This window comes from Pongo pygmaeus, chromosome 3 (genome assembly GCF_028885625.2).
Source record: "Pongo pygmaeus isolate AG05252 chromosome 3, NHGRI_mPonPyg2-v2.0_pri, whole genome shotgun sequence".
Classification (NCBI taxonomy): domain Eukaryota; kingdom Metazoa; phylum Chordata; class Mammalia; order Primates; family Hominidae; genus Pongo; species Pongo pygmaeus.
In genome coordinates, this window is record NC_072376.2 from 125043018 (window position 1) to 125064158 (window position 21141).

The 21141-nt window shown below is 38.8% G+C and overlaps 1 protein-coding gene across 2 annotated transcripts in view; it reads left to right on the forward strand.

Annotated features, from left to right (window-relative positions):
* The first annotated feature begins 1084 nt into the window (after positions 1–1084).
* Positions 1085–21141, forward strand: part of AP1AR (adaptor related protein complex 1 associated regulatory protein) — a 40222-nt gene continuing 20165 nt past the window's right edge. For both annotated transcript variants that reach the window (XM_054485706.2, XM_054485707.2), the window contains exon 1: positions 1085–3701. In XM_054485706.2, the coding sequence (XP_054341681.1) occupies positions 3619–3701 (83 nt within the window). In that variant the 5' untranslated portion in view covers positions 1085–3618. The remainder of the gene's footprint in view (positions 3702–21141) is intronic.

The window sequence follows — 21141 nt, forward strand, 5'->3', positions numbered from 1 at the left end:
ATACCCATGTCCAAATGTAACAGTTGAGGAAGCAGTACTGAAGCATGGCAGAAGGCACAAGTCTGTCAGGAGGCCTGAATTTTCTTCATTTTATACTTTTAATTCATTGTATGACCTTGAGCAAATCATTTAATTCCTCAAAGGCTACTCTTTCTCAACCATAAAACAAAGTTTATCTGCCTCTCAAACATCCATTCCAGTTACGGGTTTTTTCCCTGCTAATTCTGTTTAACTAAAAGCAGATCATCACTTAACTGAATGTTTAAAAAGTCTTAAAGCTTAACATGAAGATTCTTGATGTCAAATTTGGTGAAAAATTGCACAATGATAAATTCCAATAACCTCTAAGACTAGCTTGGTAATTTATTTAATACATTTGTAGGAAAAAAATTAAATAACTCCCCTGAATTTATTATAATCTACCCATATTCAAGTTATCATTACTTTTGGAGACAGCCAAATGCCTAGGCAGACAAAAAGGGGTCCCCAGAAAAATCTCCCACTTGCCCCACAAGTGTTTACATCAGACGCTTTTGTGCAGATGAGGGAACCTGCCCAGTGCCTTGTGTGAGCATGCCCATATGCACACTAGGGGAATGGGGTGGAACCAGGGCAGTGGAAGCAGCCTGGCCTCTTCAGTTCCTGTGTGGTGGCTTGGGATTCAATCTGTGAGGTGCCTTTTCAGTCCCCGTGTAGTAGCCTGGGATTCAGTCTATGAGGTGGGGGCCTGATAACAGGACTCCATCTCGCTTTGGTGAGTTTTTTTCTTTTTTTCCTTTTGCCCAATAAAATCCTGCTCTACTCACCCTTCAATGTGTCCACGTGTCTAAGTTTTCCTTGTCATGTGACAAGAACCTGGTTTTAGCTGAACGGCGGGGCAAAATTCTGCATTTCTAAATGTTTGCATTTGTGATCAAACATTAATTGAACTGGTTATCAATCTTTTCTACTGAAGGGTCAGATTTAAACATTTTTTTCTGATTACAGAAGTATTAAATAATAATTGTCAAAATTGAGAAAATACAGAAGAGAAATAAAACTCCCAACATTCACAGTCTTGAAATAATTACTGTTAGCATTTTGATATTTACCATCCAGCCTTTATTTTCAAGAAACACGTGTAAGAAAGAATGTAAGAATGTATATGTTTTGTTTTAAACATCATTTGGAACATACATATAATTTTCTATCCTGATTTTTCACACATTATTCAGCAAGCATTTTTCCATATTATTGTTTTAAAAAATATATTTCTTATGTCTATATAACAAGAATACACCAGCAAATTTAATCATCCTTCAATTTTTGAGCATTTAGTTTGTTTCTGGCTCTTGGTATTTCCAAATAATTTCTCAGAATGAGTTTCATTATCTGCAGCAGTTTAGAATAGTACCATTTCATTGTATCCTTGCAAATACTGAATATTTCTAACTGTAAATCTTTGTTAACCTGAAAGTGAATCAATACAAATGACTAAAACATGCATTTTAATTTGCATTATTTTGCTTAGTGAAGTTTTTAAATGTCTTATTCATTTGTATTGCTTCTGAGGATCATTCATATCCTTAACTGAGAGACCAGATTTACTATAAAAAAATTATTTTTAAGTGAGATTTAGTTTTAATAAAGGTTTATAGAATGCCTATAGGAAGCACTCTGTCAAGTCTATAGCTGTATTTTTTTAATCAAACTTTTTATATTGAGACAATTGTGATGTCACATGCAGTTTTAAGAAATAATATACAGATGACCGTGTATATCTTTAATCTAGTTTCCCCCAGTGGTGACATGTTACAAAACTATTGCAATATCACAACCAGGATACTGACATTAATATAGACAAGATGCAGGATTTCCATTCCCTGACCCATGGAAATCAATCATTCTGTTGTCCATTTATATAAATTTATCAATTCTGAAATGTTACATAATGGAATTACACAGTATATAAGCATTTGAGATTGGCTTTTTCTTTAACCATAATTTCCTACAGATTCATTTCAAGGTGTGTTCATCAATAGTGTGTTCCTATTTGTTACTAAATATTCCATAGAATAGATGTACCAGTTTCTGTAAACATTAATAGTTGAATTTTAATGACTATTTCATTAAAACATTTGTCTAATTTCAGGGGTTGGAAGGAGAAAAGAAAATGCATTCACTAGGAAGACATTCGGTCTACCCCAACATTCACTGAAAGCAGACCATTGGGACAAATGTTATCCTATGCTTCTGATTACAAAACAACTAAAACCCAAATAAAATACAAATTAGTTAAGTAGCAGTGCTAAGATTGAAACCAGATAGGTATTTAAAGAAGCAAGAAAATGAATTCAGAGAACGTTTTATCATCAATAAAAACTTTCTAAAATGTAACAATTTTTCTAGGTTTAATTAAACAGGCTAAAAATTTGATGTGTCCAGTCCATGAGAGCATCCTCCTATCCACTGGACTAGGTGTCTACTAAACCACATCTTATATCTACTGTGAGGCCAACTGTCTTGAGGCCAAACAAGACGCGAGTTATATGGTAGCACTTGAGAGGGCTGCGGACACATTAGAGCAGCTTTCTCTGCCCATCTACAGCAGTTCTGGGCAGCATGCTTGGAATGGCAACGCTGGCGTCCACGAAAAACCCCAGCCCTCTTGCCAATTTCCTCTGAACCCCAACTACCCAACCCAAAATTATTTGAAGATCTCATTTTCAAACAAAACGAGGCCAATAATGCACCATTATTATGTTTCCCTAAAACATTAACAGTATGGAGATTAAGACACAAACCAGATACCGGAAAAAAATCTTGGTGCGTTCAAAGTAACCTCAATCAGTTCCCGACTCTATTTTCCACTTATGGTGCAATATTAACAAAAACTAAGCACACCGTGCAGAGAAACGCCCCTTCGCACTTATGACTTCCGGCCTGGGACTCTGGCTCCTCACACGCCTTTGATACAAAGTTCGAAGGCTGAGCCTTAACCATGCCACGCCTAGCGTGCTCCGGACGAGGATGCCCGAAACTGCAATGAGAGAGAGAAATTTGCTAGTCAGGTCAAGGTCCAACAAAACAAACGACCGCAAGCAGGAATTGAACCGTCTCTCAAGCAGAGGCGGCTGAACCAGCAGCGAGCGGAAGTGACGCAAAGGCCGGTCGCCGGAGAAGGCGGGGCCCCGAGGTAGCGAGCCCAATTGGGGCGCGGGAGAGGCCGGGGGTGTGGCAGCGTTGGCGGCGAGCGGGGGCCTGGGCGCGCTGGGGGCGGGGCCAGGGTGCTCCGCTCGCGGGGACTGGCCTCCTTCGGCAGCTGGAGGCGGTCACTCGCGCTGGGCTAGGAGCTGAGGCGAGAAGGACCATGCGGACGGCGAGGGAGTCCAGAGCCTTGAGACCGGTGCTCCTCCCTTGCGCAGCGGTGGCTCTGCGGCCGCTGGAGTAAACACTGCCTTTGTTCCCTAGCGCCTTGTCTTTCGTCGCCCCGTCCCCTCACGCCGCCGGGCTCCGGCCGGCCCGCCATCGGTCCTTGAACCCCATTTCGGCTCGTGCCGCGCGGATGCGGCTGCCAGGCCTGGGTTTGGGTATTGAGCGGGAGGAGGAGAAGGAGCGGCGGCGCCTGGGCGGCATGCGATGGGGAACTGCTGCTGGACGCAGTGCTACGGACTGCTCCGCAAGGAAGCGGGGCGGCTGCAGCGAGTAGGCGGCGGCGGAGGGTAAGCCCGCTGGGGGAGGGGCCCGGCCCCCGTAGCTCCTCCTATTCGGCCCCCGGCGGGGAATCCCTTTCACCGTCCCCCGGCGGCTGGAGGTGGCGGCCGAGAGCCCTGCTACACTCACTGCTTAGCAGACGTCAGACGGGTGGTCGTCTTGGAGGCCCAGTCTGGGGTCCGGTCTTGGGGCCTCCTCGGAAAGAGGTAGAAGAGAGGGCGGGGTGTCTCTCCTCCCAGGGCGCCCTGTCACGCGGGGAAGGAGTCACGGGAGACATCATCTCCAGGAAACAAGGGGTAGCCTCGCGCTAATGGGCTGTAGGACCGGCTCCACGGCAACCTGGACACACCCTGCGCTGAGCTTAGGTTTAACGCCAAAGCTAGTATCCGTGTATCTGACCCTCTCTTTAGCCCTGGCGGAGCAGGTGGGATCTGGCTCCGGTGTTAATGCCTCAGATTGATTTTAAGTAGAAGTCATTTGGATGCTGGAGTAAAATAAGGTTCCAGATACTGATGAACTCTTTGATAGCTACAAAGACTTGCTGAATTGCAGAGTTCTCGGTGGGCATTCAGATTCTTGGTGCTGATAACTACAGGGGCAATGTGTAATTTTTTCATACTAAGTTTTTGAAATTTCGAGAGGAATTCCTTGCCCTGATTGCTACTCAAACGTCCTGTAACATTAGGTAAATTGCAGTCCTTCTGAACTTCACTTCTCTTGAGTAAACCTGGGATATGCTTAGGTTTTGTATATGCACCATCCACAGAATAGTAATTTCATAATTCCATTTTTGTGTTTTTTTGTTTCATATATATTGAAAAAATTAGAGCAAATTCCTTTGGGGTTGGCTTTGTTGTTATTAAATGTCCCTCAGGAATTCAAACCTAGAATTGAAAATCTGAACCAAGCCAGTTTGTGTAAGGACTAAGACTATTTTGCACTTTCTGAAACAGATTGCTAATTTTTCATAATCTGTTCCATTTAACTAACGTTATTGGGTACTAAGATGTTCAACATAAATAAATAGAACTAAATGATCATAATTTGAATCTTTGGTAATGGAGATCTTATAAAATATAATAGGATTCTCATTCATTAATTAGGCATTGTGTCACCTCTCTGATACAAAGTAGCTAAGGTTTTACACTAAGTATCCCTAGAATGGAAGGGCAAGGATTTGCAGTTTGTGCCTAGTGTAATATTTCGATTTCCCTAATTTATGAGTTCTTACTGTTGAGTGGGACATGACAGCTGTTTTATCTTGTCATCCAGGATCATCTGGTTTAAGTATTTATAATTTTTGTGTGTGAATGCAACTTACAAGGTCAAGCTGCTTAAGTAGGTTTGCCCAAGAACTAGATACCACACAATCTTTGGCTTTTACTATTATTTGTAGTTGTGTTACAGGGCGTTAAATTCTAACTCTAAGAAAGCTGGTTGGTGGGGGAGCAGTACTTACATTCTAAATGGATAAGCAAAAAACTTTATATTTGACTTTGGACTACATTATGTGTCTGTGGACTTTAGTTTAGTTTTGTTTTTTTCATGTGGTCTCCGTAGAGTACAGCATTAAAATTGTAGGTTCTACTCCCTCAGCTCGTGAGCTTGGCAGCGCAGGGAGGTGGCAGGAAGAAATCCATGAATCAGCGTGAGTGTTAATTGTCTGTAGATATGCCATAAAAACAGAAGCAGGTGGAGTATTTCTTTTTTTTTTTTTTTTTTGAGACGGAGTCTCGCTGTGTCGCCCAGGCTGGAGTGCAGTGGCGCGCAATCTTGGCTCACTGCAACCTTCGCCTCCCGGGTTCACGCCATTATCCTGCCTCAGCCTCCTGAGTAGCTGGGACTGCAGGCGCCCGCCACCACGCCCAGCTAATTTTTTTGTATTTTTAGTAGAGACGGGGTTTCACCCTGTTAGCCAGAATGGTCTTGATCTACTGACCTCATGATCCGCTGGCCTTGGCCTCCCAAGGTGCTGGGATTACAGGCATGAGCCACCGCGCCCGGCCAGCAGGTTGAGTATTTCTTATCTGAAATACTTGCTTTGGAGTTCAGATTTTTATGCCGATTTTGGAATATATGCATTATTTACTGGTGTAGTATCTGAAAATCTGAAATCCAGAATTCTCCAATGAGCATTTCTTTTAATATGTTGGCACTCAAAAAGTTTCAGATTTTGGAACATTTCAGATTTTGGGTTTTGGGGTTAGGTATACTCAACTTGTGGTTGGATTTTTACTGTTTGTGGGCAAAACTCTTTGAACAAGTCCTGTGGAGGCAGTGAGAGTTTATAGGTTGTGGACACTGTCATCTAAAATTATATAATGATGATATGGATCCTATTACTTTAAGTCTATAAACATAGGATTTGACGGTTCCCTTACTTGAATTTTCTGATTAACTTATTGTTTAATATCAATTTTAATACTGTTTTAGCAGCTTCCAGTAAGCATGTAGAGACAGATGGATATAGTTACTTGTGCAGTAAGGTTAAACTCTTATTTTAATTGCTTTTTTTTTAATCAACTGTTTGATTTTCTTTCAAATATAGGTCTGGATAGTTAGTAGTTCTTCTAAAGGTGAAAAAGTTGAGTAATCACAAAAACTTGATTTGATCCTATGTGTCTTTGTAGTGACCACAAAAAAAGAGGGTGTCCTCAACTTTTTTAGCTTGATTTAAGCTAGACTTCACAGGGAAGCCTTATGATCTAAGGCCTGGTTTCTGAGTCTTGCAGATTGACATACCCCTGAGAAATCTCAAAATCAGATCACTCGTTTTTTACTATTTGATCTCAAAACCAGGATTACCACTTTTTTCAGTTTATAAAATACTAGGGAATTCTAGTATTGTATATTCTAGGATATCTGTTTCACCAGTCAAAACATCAATATCAGTGTTGAGGTATGTTGGAAACCCTACTACCAATAAAGTTACTTGGTGATTAAAGCAGAGAGAATTAAATATCTTTAAGGAATAAAACTTAGGCATCCTAATGAGTCTTACTTCTTTACTGGAGTTTTGCCTGCCAACACTTTCTACAGGGCTCCATCTGCTGGTCAGTTCTCCTGTTTCTCTGAGCAGGTCTTTGTATAGACTTAGTTTTTTCTTTCTCAGATGGAAGACCCGATTAAGTTTTGTTGTGTTGTATTTAATTCCTATTTCTATATTACTGTGTAATTCCACATAGTGATTCCACTTAAGATAAACTATAGTTTTTATAGAAAGGTAAACCATATTTTGTATCCTTATCAATATGTAACATTTGTTGGCCTTTTTGGCTCCTGCAGCCAAGTTGCTTCCAGGCAATAGCTTACAGTGATTTGCTTTTCCATTCCTAGCAAACATGATTTTAATAATAACTGCCAACATTCCATTACTTCCTATGTGCCAGGCACTGTTCTAAGTACTTTATATTATCTCACTTATTCCTCCCCGCAATCCTGTGAGGCAAGTAAGTATATATATTATAGGTTGAAAACTGAAACTTAGAAAGTTGAACTTTCCCAAGATAGCAGAGCTGGGATTGCAACCCAGGTCCCTCTGAATTCAGAGTTCTTATCCTTACCCACCACAAATAGTTCATGGCACTTTATTCTATAGGTAAACATTTGGTTGCTATCTCTCTCATTGCAGTATCTTGAACGTTGTCTCCAGAAGAACTTATGAATATACCTGAACAACTTGACTCTTTATTCTGTGTGCTAAGCTGTCTTTTTCTTGAAACTATGCACTTGACTTCCACAACATCACCTTTATCTTGTTTTCCTGTTTCTCTCCTAGCTATTCTTATTCTGTCTATTAAATGTGGAGATTTTCTTGTCTTCTCTTTTTTAATTTCCTTCATATGTGTATTACCTGCCCCTGAAGAAATTTTACCTATTCCTATTATTTCAACCACCACTACTTCCAAATCTCATCTTCTTCTTGTAGATCTTTTCAGTTGTCTACCTAAGAGGCACTCTTGGATATAAATTAAATCTCTATATATTATTTTCAGTCTCTCCTTAAACATACTGAACCTGTTTTCTTCCTGTCTTCTGCCATTGCCTTTCAAATTGCTTAGTCAGCAGCTTCCAGACTACTCTCTCTATTGTAGCTCTCATACTTCAGCCCACCCTCCCTTCCTATCATGAGTTAGGCTTTCTAAAACCCACATTGGATTGTTTCTTTCCTTTGCTCAGCAACTTCCATCTGCTCCCTGATTCCCATAGCTAAATTTCTAAGTCTTTTTTTTTTTCCCCCCAAGAAGGAGTCTCGCTCTCTTGCCCAGGCTGAAATGCACTGGCATGATCCTGGCTCACTACAACCTCCGCCTCCTGAGTTCAAGTGATTGTCTTGCCTCAGCTCCGCAAGTAGCTGGGATTACAGGCACCCACCACCGTGCCTGGCTAATTTTTGTATTTTTAATAGAGACAGGATTTCACCATGTTGGCCTGGCTAGTCTCGAACTCCTGACCTGAAGCGATCTGCCCACCTCGGCTTCCCAAAGTGCTAGAATTACAGGCATGAGCCACTGCGCCCAGCCCTAAATTTCTAAGTCTTTTTTCCTTCTGTGACAGCATGATGAATTACATGGCATTCAAATGTATGGCATAATGTCCCTTTGTATACTCAGGATAATATTTAGTTCTATATTTGGGTTTCTATAATCTCTTTGTCAAAAAATGTCAGGATACAAATCAGTGAGAAAAACATTAAAAGAATAACATTAAAGCTATTCTAATTTCAAAAAACTTGTCATTCATAAATCTTAGCATTTTAACTTTTTTGATAAATTACTATCCTCCCAGCTACTAGTTTAAAACTTCCGACAAAGCAATGTAACCTTAACCTGTTTTTACCAGTGTTATTCTCTCCCATCCTCTCACTTACCACTTTTAATATCCTATATACCAGATGGACTGTGCTTGTTCTTGTTTTCCTAAAATACAGTGTTTTCTCTTTTTTTTCCCCCAAGACGGAATCTTGTCCTGTTGCCCAAGCTGGAGTGCAGTGATGTGATCTTGCTCACTGCAACCTCCGCCTCCCAGGTTCAAGCAATTCTCCTGCCTCGGCATCCCGAGTAGCTGATATTACAGGTGCTTGCCACCACACCTGGCTAATTTTTGTATTTTTTAGTAGAGACGGGCTTTCACCATGTTGGCCAGGCTGGTCTTGAACTCCTGACCTCGTGATCCCCCCGCCTCGGCCTCCTAAAGTGCTGGGATTACAGGCGTGAGCCACTGCGCCTGGCCAAATACAGTGTTTTCTAACCCTGTGCCTTTGTGGGTGATATTTATTTTCTTTTTTATTTTTATTTTTATTTTTTTTGAGACGAGGTCTCACTGTCACCCAGGCTGGAGTGCAGTGGTGTGATCTAGGCTTATTAAAACCTCCACCTCCCGGGCTCAAGCAATTCTACCTCAGCCTCCCAAGTAACTGGGACTACAGGTGCAGGCCACCACGCTTGGCTAATTTTTGTATTTTTTGTAGAAACACACAGGGTTTCACCATGTTGCCCATGCTGGTCTCGAACTCCTGAACTCAAGTGATCTGCATACCTCAGCCTCCCAAAGTGTTGGAATTACAGTCGTGAGCCACTTCGCCTGGCCTCTGTGATATTTCTTCTTTTTTTAGTTTTTTTGTGAGCTTTCACTTACCTTTACCTTACCTTACTACCTTCCCTATGAAACCCACTCCAAGCCACTGAAACCATATTATCTCCCTGAGGAAATAATATTTTCTACAGGCTTATTTTTGTTCTATATCAAGAGTTGGCAAACTTTTTCTGTAATGGGCCAGATAATACATATTTTAGGGTTGGCAGGTGGTGTGGTCTGTCACAACTACTGAACTTGCCTGTTTTAGTGCAAGAGCAGCCATAGACTGTTTCAACAAATGAGTGTGGCTATATTTCAATGCAACTTTATTTACAAAAATAGGCAGATGGCCAGATTTGGCCAGTGGGCCATAGTTGCCAATTCCTGGTACCATATGTACCATGATATAGGCTAAGAGCTCCTTAAGGAGGTCAAGGACTGTGTTTTATCACTCTCTCCATTCTCAGTATCTTACATTTGTTGAATGAACAGCCAGAAGAGTTATTTGAACTTGTAGGATCTACAAAACTATAATTTCTCCTATCCTTCATTTTTTTTAAGGCCTAAAGATAATTCCCTAACTTTGGCAAAAACACCACACACCCAGATACTTAAACACATATCCTACCAGTTGTATATTGACTCACTATGTTTTTTTAAAGAGATCATATTGAGTGCCTTTGAGAATTTTAAAAATATTTATTATAATGTATATTGCTAAAATATAGAAATCAATAGGTCAGCATTAGAAGATTTATTTTGGTTCTGCATGTTTTTCAGTTTTGAAAAATATAAAATGTAAGATATTTCTCTTGGAATTTCAGAAGATAGGAAGGAAAACAGTAGTGCATTTAAATGGATGTGGATTTTTTAAACATTCTTTGTTAAACCTTAAAGAATCCCTAAGGCTCTGTTCTGAATCTCACTCTATTTTTCCCTAATACATTTTTAGTCTTTAATGTACTTTTCCTGGGTGATGGTACTTCACCTACTACTTATATGCTAATAAGTTCAGTCATCTCAGTCTGAGCTCTGAAATATCTAATTGCTACTGTGTAGTTCCACTTATCTATCAAACGTAACCGTAAATTCATTTTGTAAAGTTGAATTCATTTTTGTTTCCTTCTCATAGCCCTTTCCTCCTTTTTCCTCTTTAAGCCCCAGCCTTTTCTACTACTTTGTTCCCTACCTTGTGAGTGGTATCTGTAGTCACCTAAGCCATGAAACTAAGAACCGTATCAAGTTCTTTCCTGTTACTCACCCTTCAAACCCAGGTTATCGAGTCCCTACCTTCTGAATGGCCCCTACATGTTAGATCTTTCCAACATCTATATCCTCTCTGCCTTAAAACAGACCCTTCTGTCCTCTATATTTGTAGTTCTACCCTCCTGATATGCCCTTTTGAACTTGTGTCTCCCTAATCTGAAAACCAAAAGGAAAGCAACATGAAATCTTATGTAGACTCCAACATCTCCCTCTAGCTGTTACCCTGACTACCATGTCTCCCTCCAGCTATTAACCCTATCTCCTATCTTTTCCCTTAAATATGTTTCTTAGGAATTGTCTGGTCTTGCCTAGTCTTGATGTCTTCTTGAGAAGTGTTTCCTCACTTCTCACTCAGTCTTCAAAGTAACCTAACGTTCACCTTCCCTGCTGCTGCTCCCGTCTGCATATTCATTTTCTTCTCAGTCATGACATTTTGGAGTCTCTCAAAACTTCTGTTAGACTCTTCTCACACTATACTCTCCTTAAAGAGTGACATGCACATAGCTGCTAACCTAGGAGTTGTCTTTGACACTGTTCCCCATCATCCCACATTTCCAGTCCATCCTCAAGACCAGATGATATTTTTTTATGTCTTAAATAACTTTTCAGTCCACCCACTTCTCTCGCTGCTGCCACATTAATCCAGGCTGTTGTCATTTGTTGCCTAGATTTCCGATAATTCTGTGTGTATTCCTCGTTCGCCATTCTCTGACACTACTTTGTTTTCCTTCATGGCGCTTACCACTCCATGACTTTGTAGACTCCGAGCATTTGTTTGTCTGTTGACTGTTCTCCCTTAATAGAGTATAAATTTCATGTGGTCAGAGATTTTGTTTGTTCCTGTATCTCCAGTGTACCAGCGGTGCTTGCCACATAGTAGGTGTTCAATAAATATTTGTCAACTGAGTGAATAGACTATCAAGTGGGTCTACTCACATATATTCCTGACCTTTTCCAATTTATCCTGCATCGTGGAATCAAAGTGATCTTAAATGCACATCTGATACTCTGGTTTCTCTTCAGAGTCAATAGATCTTTTGCCTTTTAAATGCAAATCTGTGACACAAATACAACATAAATTCTAAAGTGGCTTATCAAACTTGTAGGATAAAGACTGAAATCTTAATGGAGCTTTCAAGGCTCTGTGTTAATCTTTTCCTTGCCTACCTCTTCTTTCTCCTTTTATTTTTTTATTTTTGTTTCATGTGTGTCACACTTTTCCTTGAATCTATTTCTTTCCTTTTTACTTAGATGACTCCTATTCACTCATCTTGTAGATGCCAGCTTAAGAATTCTTTCCTACAGAAGTCTTCCAAAACCATCTCCTACCCTCCAGAGGGTAAGTCTGCACATCATCATGGAACCATCTGCTTTTCTTCTGTGCATGTTCTTAGTTTATAGTTAAAGTGAAATAGTGTGATTATTTGGTTAATGCCTGTCTGCTGCTCTCAATAAAAAGGAAGGAGTTTGTGCCTGTTTTTCCATACCATTGAATGAATACCCAGCTCTCAGTTAAGTGCCTAGTACGTATTACATGTTTAGTAAATACTTGTTGGCAGAATTAGTGAATACAGTATCTTGAATATGTCAGGTTCTTTTCACTCCCCCTTGCCTTTGGTACCTGCTGCTCTCTGAAACACCTCTTTTATCTGCTTGGAGGCCTGGCTCATTCCTTGGCCTCAGGCTGATTTTTGATGACACCTCATCTGAACATATCCCCTCTCACAGCATAGTAGTTGTTAATTTACCTGTGTGTCTACCCTGTTAGATTATAAGCCTTTTGGATACATGGGTTTAAAATATTTCAAATGTGTAGCTATGCATGTTACTGTATTACATAGCTATGTCTGTCATTCAGTAACTTACAGAAATAAAAAATTGGAAGATTCAGTGGCATAGATACATAAGTGGCAACAGTTTCCAAAAGAAGAGGGTTGTCAGTGATTTCAGATGCTGCACACAAATTGCAGAGGACAAATAGCAAAGAACTAAAAGACCTCTAAGGTCCCTTCTCATTATTAGTTTCCTTTAAATCGGGCTCTTAAAAGGCAATGACTGTTTTTTAAACCCTTGCATTATGTCTTTGACATGTTTGGAGGGAAGAATTTGTCTCCTCTCTGCCAAGGCATAAAATTAAGTTTTTGAACATATTCTTCCTAAACGTGTCTTTATTAGGAAGGAGCTTATTAAACAGTAAATATGATTATTATTACTACCTGTGTTAGTCAGGGTTCTCCAGAGAAATGGAACCAGTAGGAGATATCTGTATTTCTATGTTTACATGTAGATAGATAGATAGATAGATAGATAGATAGATAGATAGATACATAGATATAGATATAGATATAAAATGAGAACTGTCATAAGGAATTGCCTCCTATGATTATGGAGGTTAAGTCCCACAATCTGTTATTTGCAAGCTGGAGACCCAGGAAAGCTGGTCGTGTAAGTCTCAGTTCATGAGCCGAAGACCAGTGTCTCAGCTCAAGCAGTCAGGTAGAGAGAATTCAATTCAACCTTCCTTCAGCTTTTTTGTTCTGGTCAGGCCCTGAATGGATTGAATGATGGCAGCCCACCCACCTTGGAAAGGGCAATTTGCTTTACTCAGTCCATCAATTCACATGCGAGTCTGTTCTCTAACACCCTTGCAGATGCACCAGATATAATGTTTAGCCAGATATCTGGGCATCTGGTGACCCACTCATGTTGACGTATAAAATTAACCGTCACATCACCTTATGTCACTGCTATCCCTACCTGGAAAAATCTGTTGATTTTATCCCTTGAGATTTGAGTGGTTAAATCTCTATTGAAATATTTGATACTAATTGGAAAACAATGTTTCCATCATCTTTGTAATAGTTTTTGCCAGGCATTAGATTTATAATCTTTCCAGTCTTCTGTTCTGAAAAAAAAAAAAAAAAAATTGCATTCTTGGGAAGCTTTTAATTTTTAATAGACTTTGGAACAATTTACCATGATTCTTCATCATTTATTTATAGTGTCAAGCAAAACATACAGGGAAAGACTTTCTTATTTTATTCTAACAGATACAAAGAGGAATATAAAGAAAAGGTACAATATCAATGTAGAATTTGTGATAATTTTTCAGTTACCTTTTACTTAAGTCACTTTGATATGAGTATTTGCCTGCTATGCAAAATAAAGTGAGAAGCATAAAATACTGCATTTTAAGCCTATTCTTAACAAGACTGGTTTTATCTTTAATAAAAGTATCTTGAAATCTACCTTGAGAACATTGATAAGTGAATATGTATGCAAGTATCTCCACTTTTGTACCACGTTAGTTTCAAATTCTTCCAAATTTCTGTATATGCCTCCATCGTTCAGAGTATTATGCTCCAGGAACCAGTCATAGCCTTTCTTTTCTACCCCTCTGATGTCCTTTATGTGTTTGAATCTATCTTAGGCTGTGTTGACATAAAGGAATATCTGAGGCTGGGTAATTTATAAAAAAAAACAAACAACAACAAAAAAAGGCTTACTTGGCTCACAATTTTGATGTCTAGAAAAGTTCAAGATTGGGCATCTGCATCTAGTAAGGTGCAGACTGCTTCCACTAGTGGCAAAAGGTGAAGGGAAGCCAGTGTGTGCAGAAATCACATGGGAAAAGAGGAAGCAAGGAGGGAGTGCCAGGCTCTTTTTAACAACCTGCTTTCATGGGAACGCACTCATAACCATGAGGATGAGGTTGGCACAGAGCCATTCATGAGGTATCCGCCACTGTTACCTAAACACTTCCCATTAGGCCCCACCCCTAACAATGGAGATCAAATTTCAACATGAGATTGCTAGGGGACAAACATCCAAGCTATAACACAATCCACTTTCACATCTTCAGTAGTAGTAGAGTGGATACGCAGAAGCCTACTTTACTTCATTTAGAGACAGCTCGCAGGACCATAAGAATTACATGTAAATGAATGTCCATGGATGACTTGGAGGAACTCTAGACTGTTAAGAGGAAAAGTACACGTGTATTTTCTTTAAATCATTGTTTTTGGAGCCTCTTTCTTTCAGCTCCTCAACTTTCACCCTAATTAACACACCTGAATATACATGTCCTTGAACAGAATAGTGGGTTGTTGCCCAAATTACTTATCACCTTCCTCTTTCCTCCAGGGCATGTGACTGGATTCATGAATGTTAAATGCACATATTATGTGCCCGTAATCATTTTCTTCACAGCTCAGCTTTATGTGACACTGCTGTATTGCTAGAGAATTCTTCCAGCTTCTCACATCACTTTGTCCTTTATCGTTTCACTGCTGGCATTTAAGTCTTACGACTTGGATTTACTGCATTTATGTTTCTCTTGTACTTTCACTCTTGATACTGCTGCTTTCATATTACATCCCCATTGGGATTCTGACACTTCTCTCATCATCTCTTGTTTTCCAGTCCATCTCCCAAACCGATGATTTTTATCTTCTAAATATTTCTTTAATCCCTCCACTTCTGTCACTGACACCACCCTAGTCCAACTTATTCTTGCTTAGCCTCAAATTTGATTGCATACGTTATTCATACATTCATTCTATACATTTATCCCCACTCACTGTTTAGGACTTGTATCATTCTTGGCACTTGCAGGAGCAGCTTCTTACATGAACCAAGGTTTACTTCTGGTTCAAGTCATTCATTTCTATTCCTGTGCAGTGTTGTATTCTATGAATAGGCCATAATTACTTCACCCTTCTGTTGATGGGCATTTAGATCATTTCCAACTTCTTTTTTTTTTTCTTTTTCTTTTACAAACTACCTCAGTTTGTGCAAGGAGATAAATGTCTCTTTGTACACATGTGCAGAAGATTCTTTAGGTGGATATACCTAGGAGTAGAATTGCTCAGTCATAGCTTATGTACCTCTTCAAATTTACTAGAAAAATAAAACTTCTTCAAAGTAATTATACTACTTTAAACTTTTACCAATAATGAATTTTCATTGCTCCATTTCCTAACTCTTGGTATTGTCAGATATTTTTTCAATCTGTTGATGTGAAATGCAATCTAATATTTGTGTCAAAACTTCACTGTACAATATTCCTATATACCAGCAACAAATACTGCATATTATAAAATTACCTTTTAAGATAGCAATGAAAAAATATAAGGAACTAGTAATCAATAATAGATGTGTAAGACTAGAACAACGTTTTTAAAGACGCCATCTAAATAAATGCAGGGCAATACCATTTTCAATGGGTAAAAAGACTCACTGTGCTAAAGATGTCCTCTGCCTATTTACTTGAAATTTAGTGCATTTGCAGTTAAAATCCTAATAGGAATTTTGTGGACTTAAGCTGATTCCAGCAATTTTTATGGAAGAGCAAAGGGCCATAAAAGACCCCACAAATTTTGAAGAAGGAAACTTGTCCTATCAGATTACAGACTCTAATAATTAAAACCCTGTTGTATTGCCACAGGATAAACTAATTGGTGAAAGGGCTAGAATATAATACCCAGGCTCTCTTAGTCAACTTGAAGGTGAAGCTCAGTAATGTTTATTTTTAAAAGGCAATTGTTTTATGCCACAGGATGAGAATAACTGCTTTTCTAAAACAGAGTTGTCAAGACTAAATACCTATATTGGAGGGTTTCTAAATGTAAAATGCCTAGTTCAGGGACTCATAACCATTTTTTTTTCTTTTGTACATCAGCTCCCAAAGATGTGCAGTAGTCTCCTGTCAGTAATAATTCAGTGTGATATTGATTTTTGCCCAAAGATGGGTGAAGGAGGCCTCCTTAGATTTACTCTTGCCATTTTCTGTTGTTGTTTCCTATGGTACCTCCAACATTCACACCTCCCAAAATCTCTGGTCAGTATAAACTTGGAGTTTTCTTACTGAGTTGTTTTGTTGTCATTATAAATGAAATTAATTTGAGATTGAGTAGGTTTAGTCAGAAGTTACAAATATGAAAGCAGAGAATACTGGTTTTTAGCTTCCTTATTTTTAAGCAATTACGTTTGCATAATAGAATCTTAGATTGTTCTGTACCAATTTACACTATAATTTTATTTAGCAAATGTAGGAAGCTTTGTACAACATGACCTACTTATAGGCTAACAATAGGTCTGAAAAAGTAGGGTGGCTATTCTCCTTTATTTTTAGATTCTTAAGTAGTTACGATTGAAAATATTAGATCAGATTTTCTTTTAACTTTAAATGTCACCAGATTTATATACTCCTAATTTTTAGTGAAAATCTTTTTATGAATAATAGTTAATTAATAAAATAATGTTTTATGTGTAATACAATTAAACTTATTTTTTTCTTATAAGAATGCTCTAAAAGTACATAACGTGAACAGTGTTACATATAAAATTAGCACACTTAGATTCCAGGCTACACATGTTATCAGAACATGCACAGCAGTGTTTTCGGCTACAGAACTGTGATGGATTGAACATGGAGGGGGAAGAATTGAGGAAGATCTAAAAGATATTTATCTACGCTTGACCTTGGATATATGTTGAAAAGAGCTTACTTTTTGGAGTTTAGATACTTTACATAATTTTTTGTACTAAGTCCTCAAAATCCAGTGCATGTTTGACACATAATAGCCTTTAAAATTCAGACTAGCCACATTTCAGTTGCTCAATAGCCCCTTGTGGCTAGTGGTTATCATACTGGACATGCAGATCTATCCAGTAGGATAACAATACTTCATAGGATGATTCTGGGAAGGAAATGAATATAAAATACATATTTTACAAATAAGCTTTGTTCCTGACCCATTGTAGGTCCTCAGTAAATGCAAGCCTCTCTTTGCTCTCCATTATATTAATAGCTTGTTATGTTTTGGGTTTTGTAGCATATGTAGTTGGAAACTTCAAGTCAATAAAATATTGACTTTTTTTTCAAATTGAAGAAAATAAAATGTTCTTATTATTTCTCTAAACTAACAGTAATTGAGTCAGCTTTTGTAATAGATATTGCTGCTTTTGCTCATTTTGTTTCCTATCTTTCCTTCTAAGACTCAATTTTCACCTAAGATTAGTAGAAATGTACATTAATAGTTGGCACCAAATTTCTGGCTTTAGACTGTGATCCAGTTTTCTTTTGTCTCATTTTTTTAATGATGCTGCCCTATATATATCTAAAACTTCATTCTTGAAAATATTCTCAACCAGCATCTATATAATAATGAAATATTACTACGCAGTACTTGGGGGACTTGAATAAGATGAGTTATGTGATTTTTCCTATGGCTACTTTTGCCGTCCCGTTAATATATAATTTTAGGCTGGGTGTGGTGGCTCACACCTGTAATTCTAGCACTTTGGACGACTGAGGCAGGCAGATTGCTTGAGGCCAGGAGTTCAAGACCAGCCTGGCCAATATGGTGAAACTAAAAATACAAAAATCAGCTGGGCATGGTGGTGCACGCTGTAGGCCCAGCTACTTGGGAGGCTGAGGCAGGAGAATCGCTTGAACCTAGGAGGCAGAGGTTGCAGTGAGCTGAGATCACACCACTGCACTCCAGCCTGGGCGACAGAGTGAGACTGTCTCAAAACAAACAAACAAACAAAAAATACATAATAATTTTGTTTGGGCAACCACATTGGTGATTTTGTCATGTCCCAGGCTCTCACCTTCAATCTTTTGGGTCAGGTGAGAAAACCAAGGTAAATTTAATAATTTAGAATGAGAAATGTAACTGTGAAGGAACTATATAGTACTTGTGTCTTTAGGTAAAGACATTATTTTACTATAAGCATAGAATAACAGAGTGGGAGGTGCTTAGTGAGTGTAGATTCAGAACAAAGAAAGTTAATTATACAATTCAAATAACCCATCACCTTGGAACACTACCATCCACTGGGACCAGATAGCCCAGTTCCTTGAACCAGGGGACTTTTCTACAGACAGTTTGGCTGAACTCTACCAACATTTCTTTCTCTATTTTGTATTCTTCTGTTTCTTCATTTTACACATCTTTTTAAAAATATGATTAACTTCCTTCTCTTTCTTTTAAATCTTGCAGGAGCCCTTCTGTTTCCTTAAGTTAACTTAGCATGTGAAGGTAACTGATCGATGATGTATTGTTTATAGCTTTAATTTCTGTTTTCTCTGTTTCCAACTTACTGGGAGATAACTCACTCTTCCTGTGTCCCCAAGGAAGAGACTATGCTTCCGTTTCTCCATATTACTTAGAAGTAAAATCCCTAGAAACAATAGGCATATGTATATATTGGTAGTAACATGAAGTATATGTATGGGAGGGGAAAAATTGCTGACATTGCATCTTTGTCTACAGACAACCTTATTGGAACAGCAAAAGCAAGCAAGATAAATTTCCTGGGTGTGAAGAAAAGAAGAAAAGAAAAGTACTTTTACTGATCTGAGATTGAGAAGTAGCTCCAGGGTTAAATATAGGAATACTTGTAAGGAGTTTTTGGACTGATGTTTATGTTAACGTTGTAGGTTTCGAATTTGAATAGAGGAGTCTCACCCAGACTGTAACTTTGTATGAATGTGAAGCTCAAGGCATCTAAAAACACAAACCTGCTTCTTTCCCAGGCTTCCTCATCTTGGTAAATAACAAATCCATCCTAATTGTTCAGGCCTCAGCGTTAGGAGATAGCCTAGATTTTTCCTTTTTACACACATCCTTATATCTAATACATTAGCAAATTCTGTCAGCCCTGTCTTCAGAATTACTTCTCATTACTCCCACTATTGTTACTGTGATTCAAGCCACCATCATTTCTTCGCTCTACTATTATAATAGCTTTATAATTGGCCTCTTAAAAAACATACGTCAGCTTGTCTTTTAAGGATCTTCCAGTGAAGTTCTTACAGCTAGTAGATTCTTAAGGAATGATAGAATTTAAAAATCATTGTTTTTGTACTCTCTAGTGAAATAATGGAACTGAGTACTGATTATCAATGGATGCTAAAAACCATTTGGTAAAAGCTTGATGTGAAACATTATGATGGATGGATTAGGCTAACATAAATATCCTAACTTACAGATCATCAGTAAAAGTGAGGCAGGCAAAAATAAAGTACCTTATGATTTGATTCAATAGCAAGTACCATTAGTGAAGCATTCTTGCCTAAAAAAATTAAACTCAGTATAATCAAGCTTTTAAATCAAATTACTAATTTGCCAGAAATACAGGGGATAGAAGAAAAAGTTAAATAACACGAAGAGGAAAAATATCAGGTAAATCCAGAAAGTGAGAAATTTTGTAGGACAAGTGACACAATTTGTCTAACAAATCAGTGGCATGAAAACAGACACTGGTGCTGGGAAGGGGGCTGATATGGACTAAAAGAGGTGCAAGAGGCCTAACAAGCAAACATACTGTGTGGCTTTTGTTTGATTCTGATTTGAACAAATCATGTGTAAAAAGATAATCGGGGAAATAGAAATATAGACTGGACTGGACATTAGATAATATTAAAGAATTACTTTAAACTTCGTTGGTATGTTAGCTTTTTAAAAAAAAAAAACAGTTCTTAATACTTTAATTAGAGATGCAAATTGAGGTAGGGGTAAGATAACATGTCTGAGATTTGCTGTAAAATACTAACAAAAAATAAAACAAAAAGGAGTATAGTATAAATGAAACATGATCGGGAAGTAGTAACTTTTTAAGTGCGGTAATGGGTACAGGGGGGCTTATCAATCTCTTCTGTCTGCTTTTGTGCATATTTGAAAAGGTTCATGATAAAAGTTTTAAAAAACAGTGTGAATGCTAAAGACAAAAATCTCTTCTGTGAGTTCTTATCTAATTAATATTAAAATCTAAAACTCTTCCCATGGTCTGTAAAGGCCTGTGATCTGACCCTGGCTATCTCTCAGACTTTGTCTCCCTTCCTTCTTCATTCCAGCCATTCTGACCCTCTCTCCTTCTTAGAATGTGCCAAGTAGAGTTTTGCTTCAGAGCGTTTGCTTTTGCTTTTCCTCTGTTTAGAATTCTTTTCCTCCAAATAACTGTGTAGCTGGCTTCCTCATTTCCTTGGGGCCTTTGTTCTGCTTTTGCTTTAACCGAGAAGTCTGCCTTGACCACCCTACATAAAATAACCTCCTGGCCGGGCGCGGTGGCTCACGCCTGTAATCCCAGCACTTTGGGAGGCTGAGGCAGACAGATCACCTGAGGTCAGGAGTTCAATACCAGCCTGACCAACATGGAGAAACCCTGTCTCTACTAAAAATACAAAAAATTAGCGGGGCATGGTGGTACATGCCTGTAATCCCAGCTACTTGGCAGGCTGAGGCAGGAGAATTGCTTGAACCCAGCGGGTGGAGGTTGTGGTGAGCCAAGATCGTGCCATTGCACTCCAGCCTGGGCAACAAGAGCGAAACTCCATCTCAAAAAATAAAATAAAATAACCTCCCTCCTCCAATCATGATCCTCACTTACTCTAAGGTACTTTAAAAAAAAAAAAAAAATGTATAGGCTTGGTGCAGTGGCTCACGCCTGTAATCTCAACACTTTGGGAGGCGAAGGTGGGTGGATCACCTGAGGTCAGGAGCTTGAGACCAGCCTGGCCAAAGTGAAACTCCGTCTGTACTAAAAATACAAAAATTAGCCAGGTGTGGTGGTGGGCACCTGTAATCCCAGCTACTC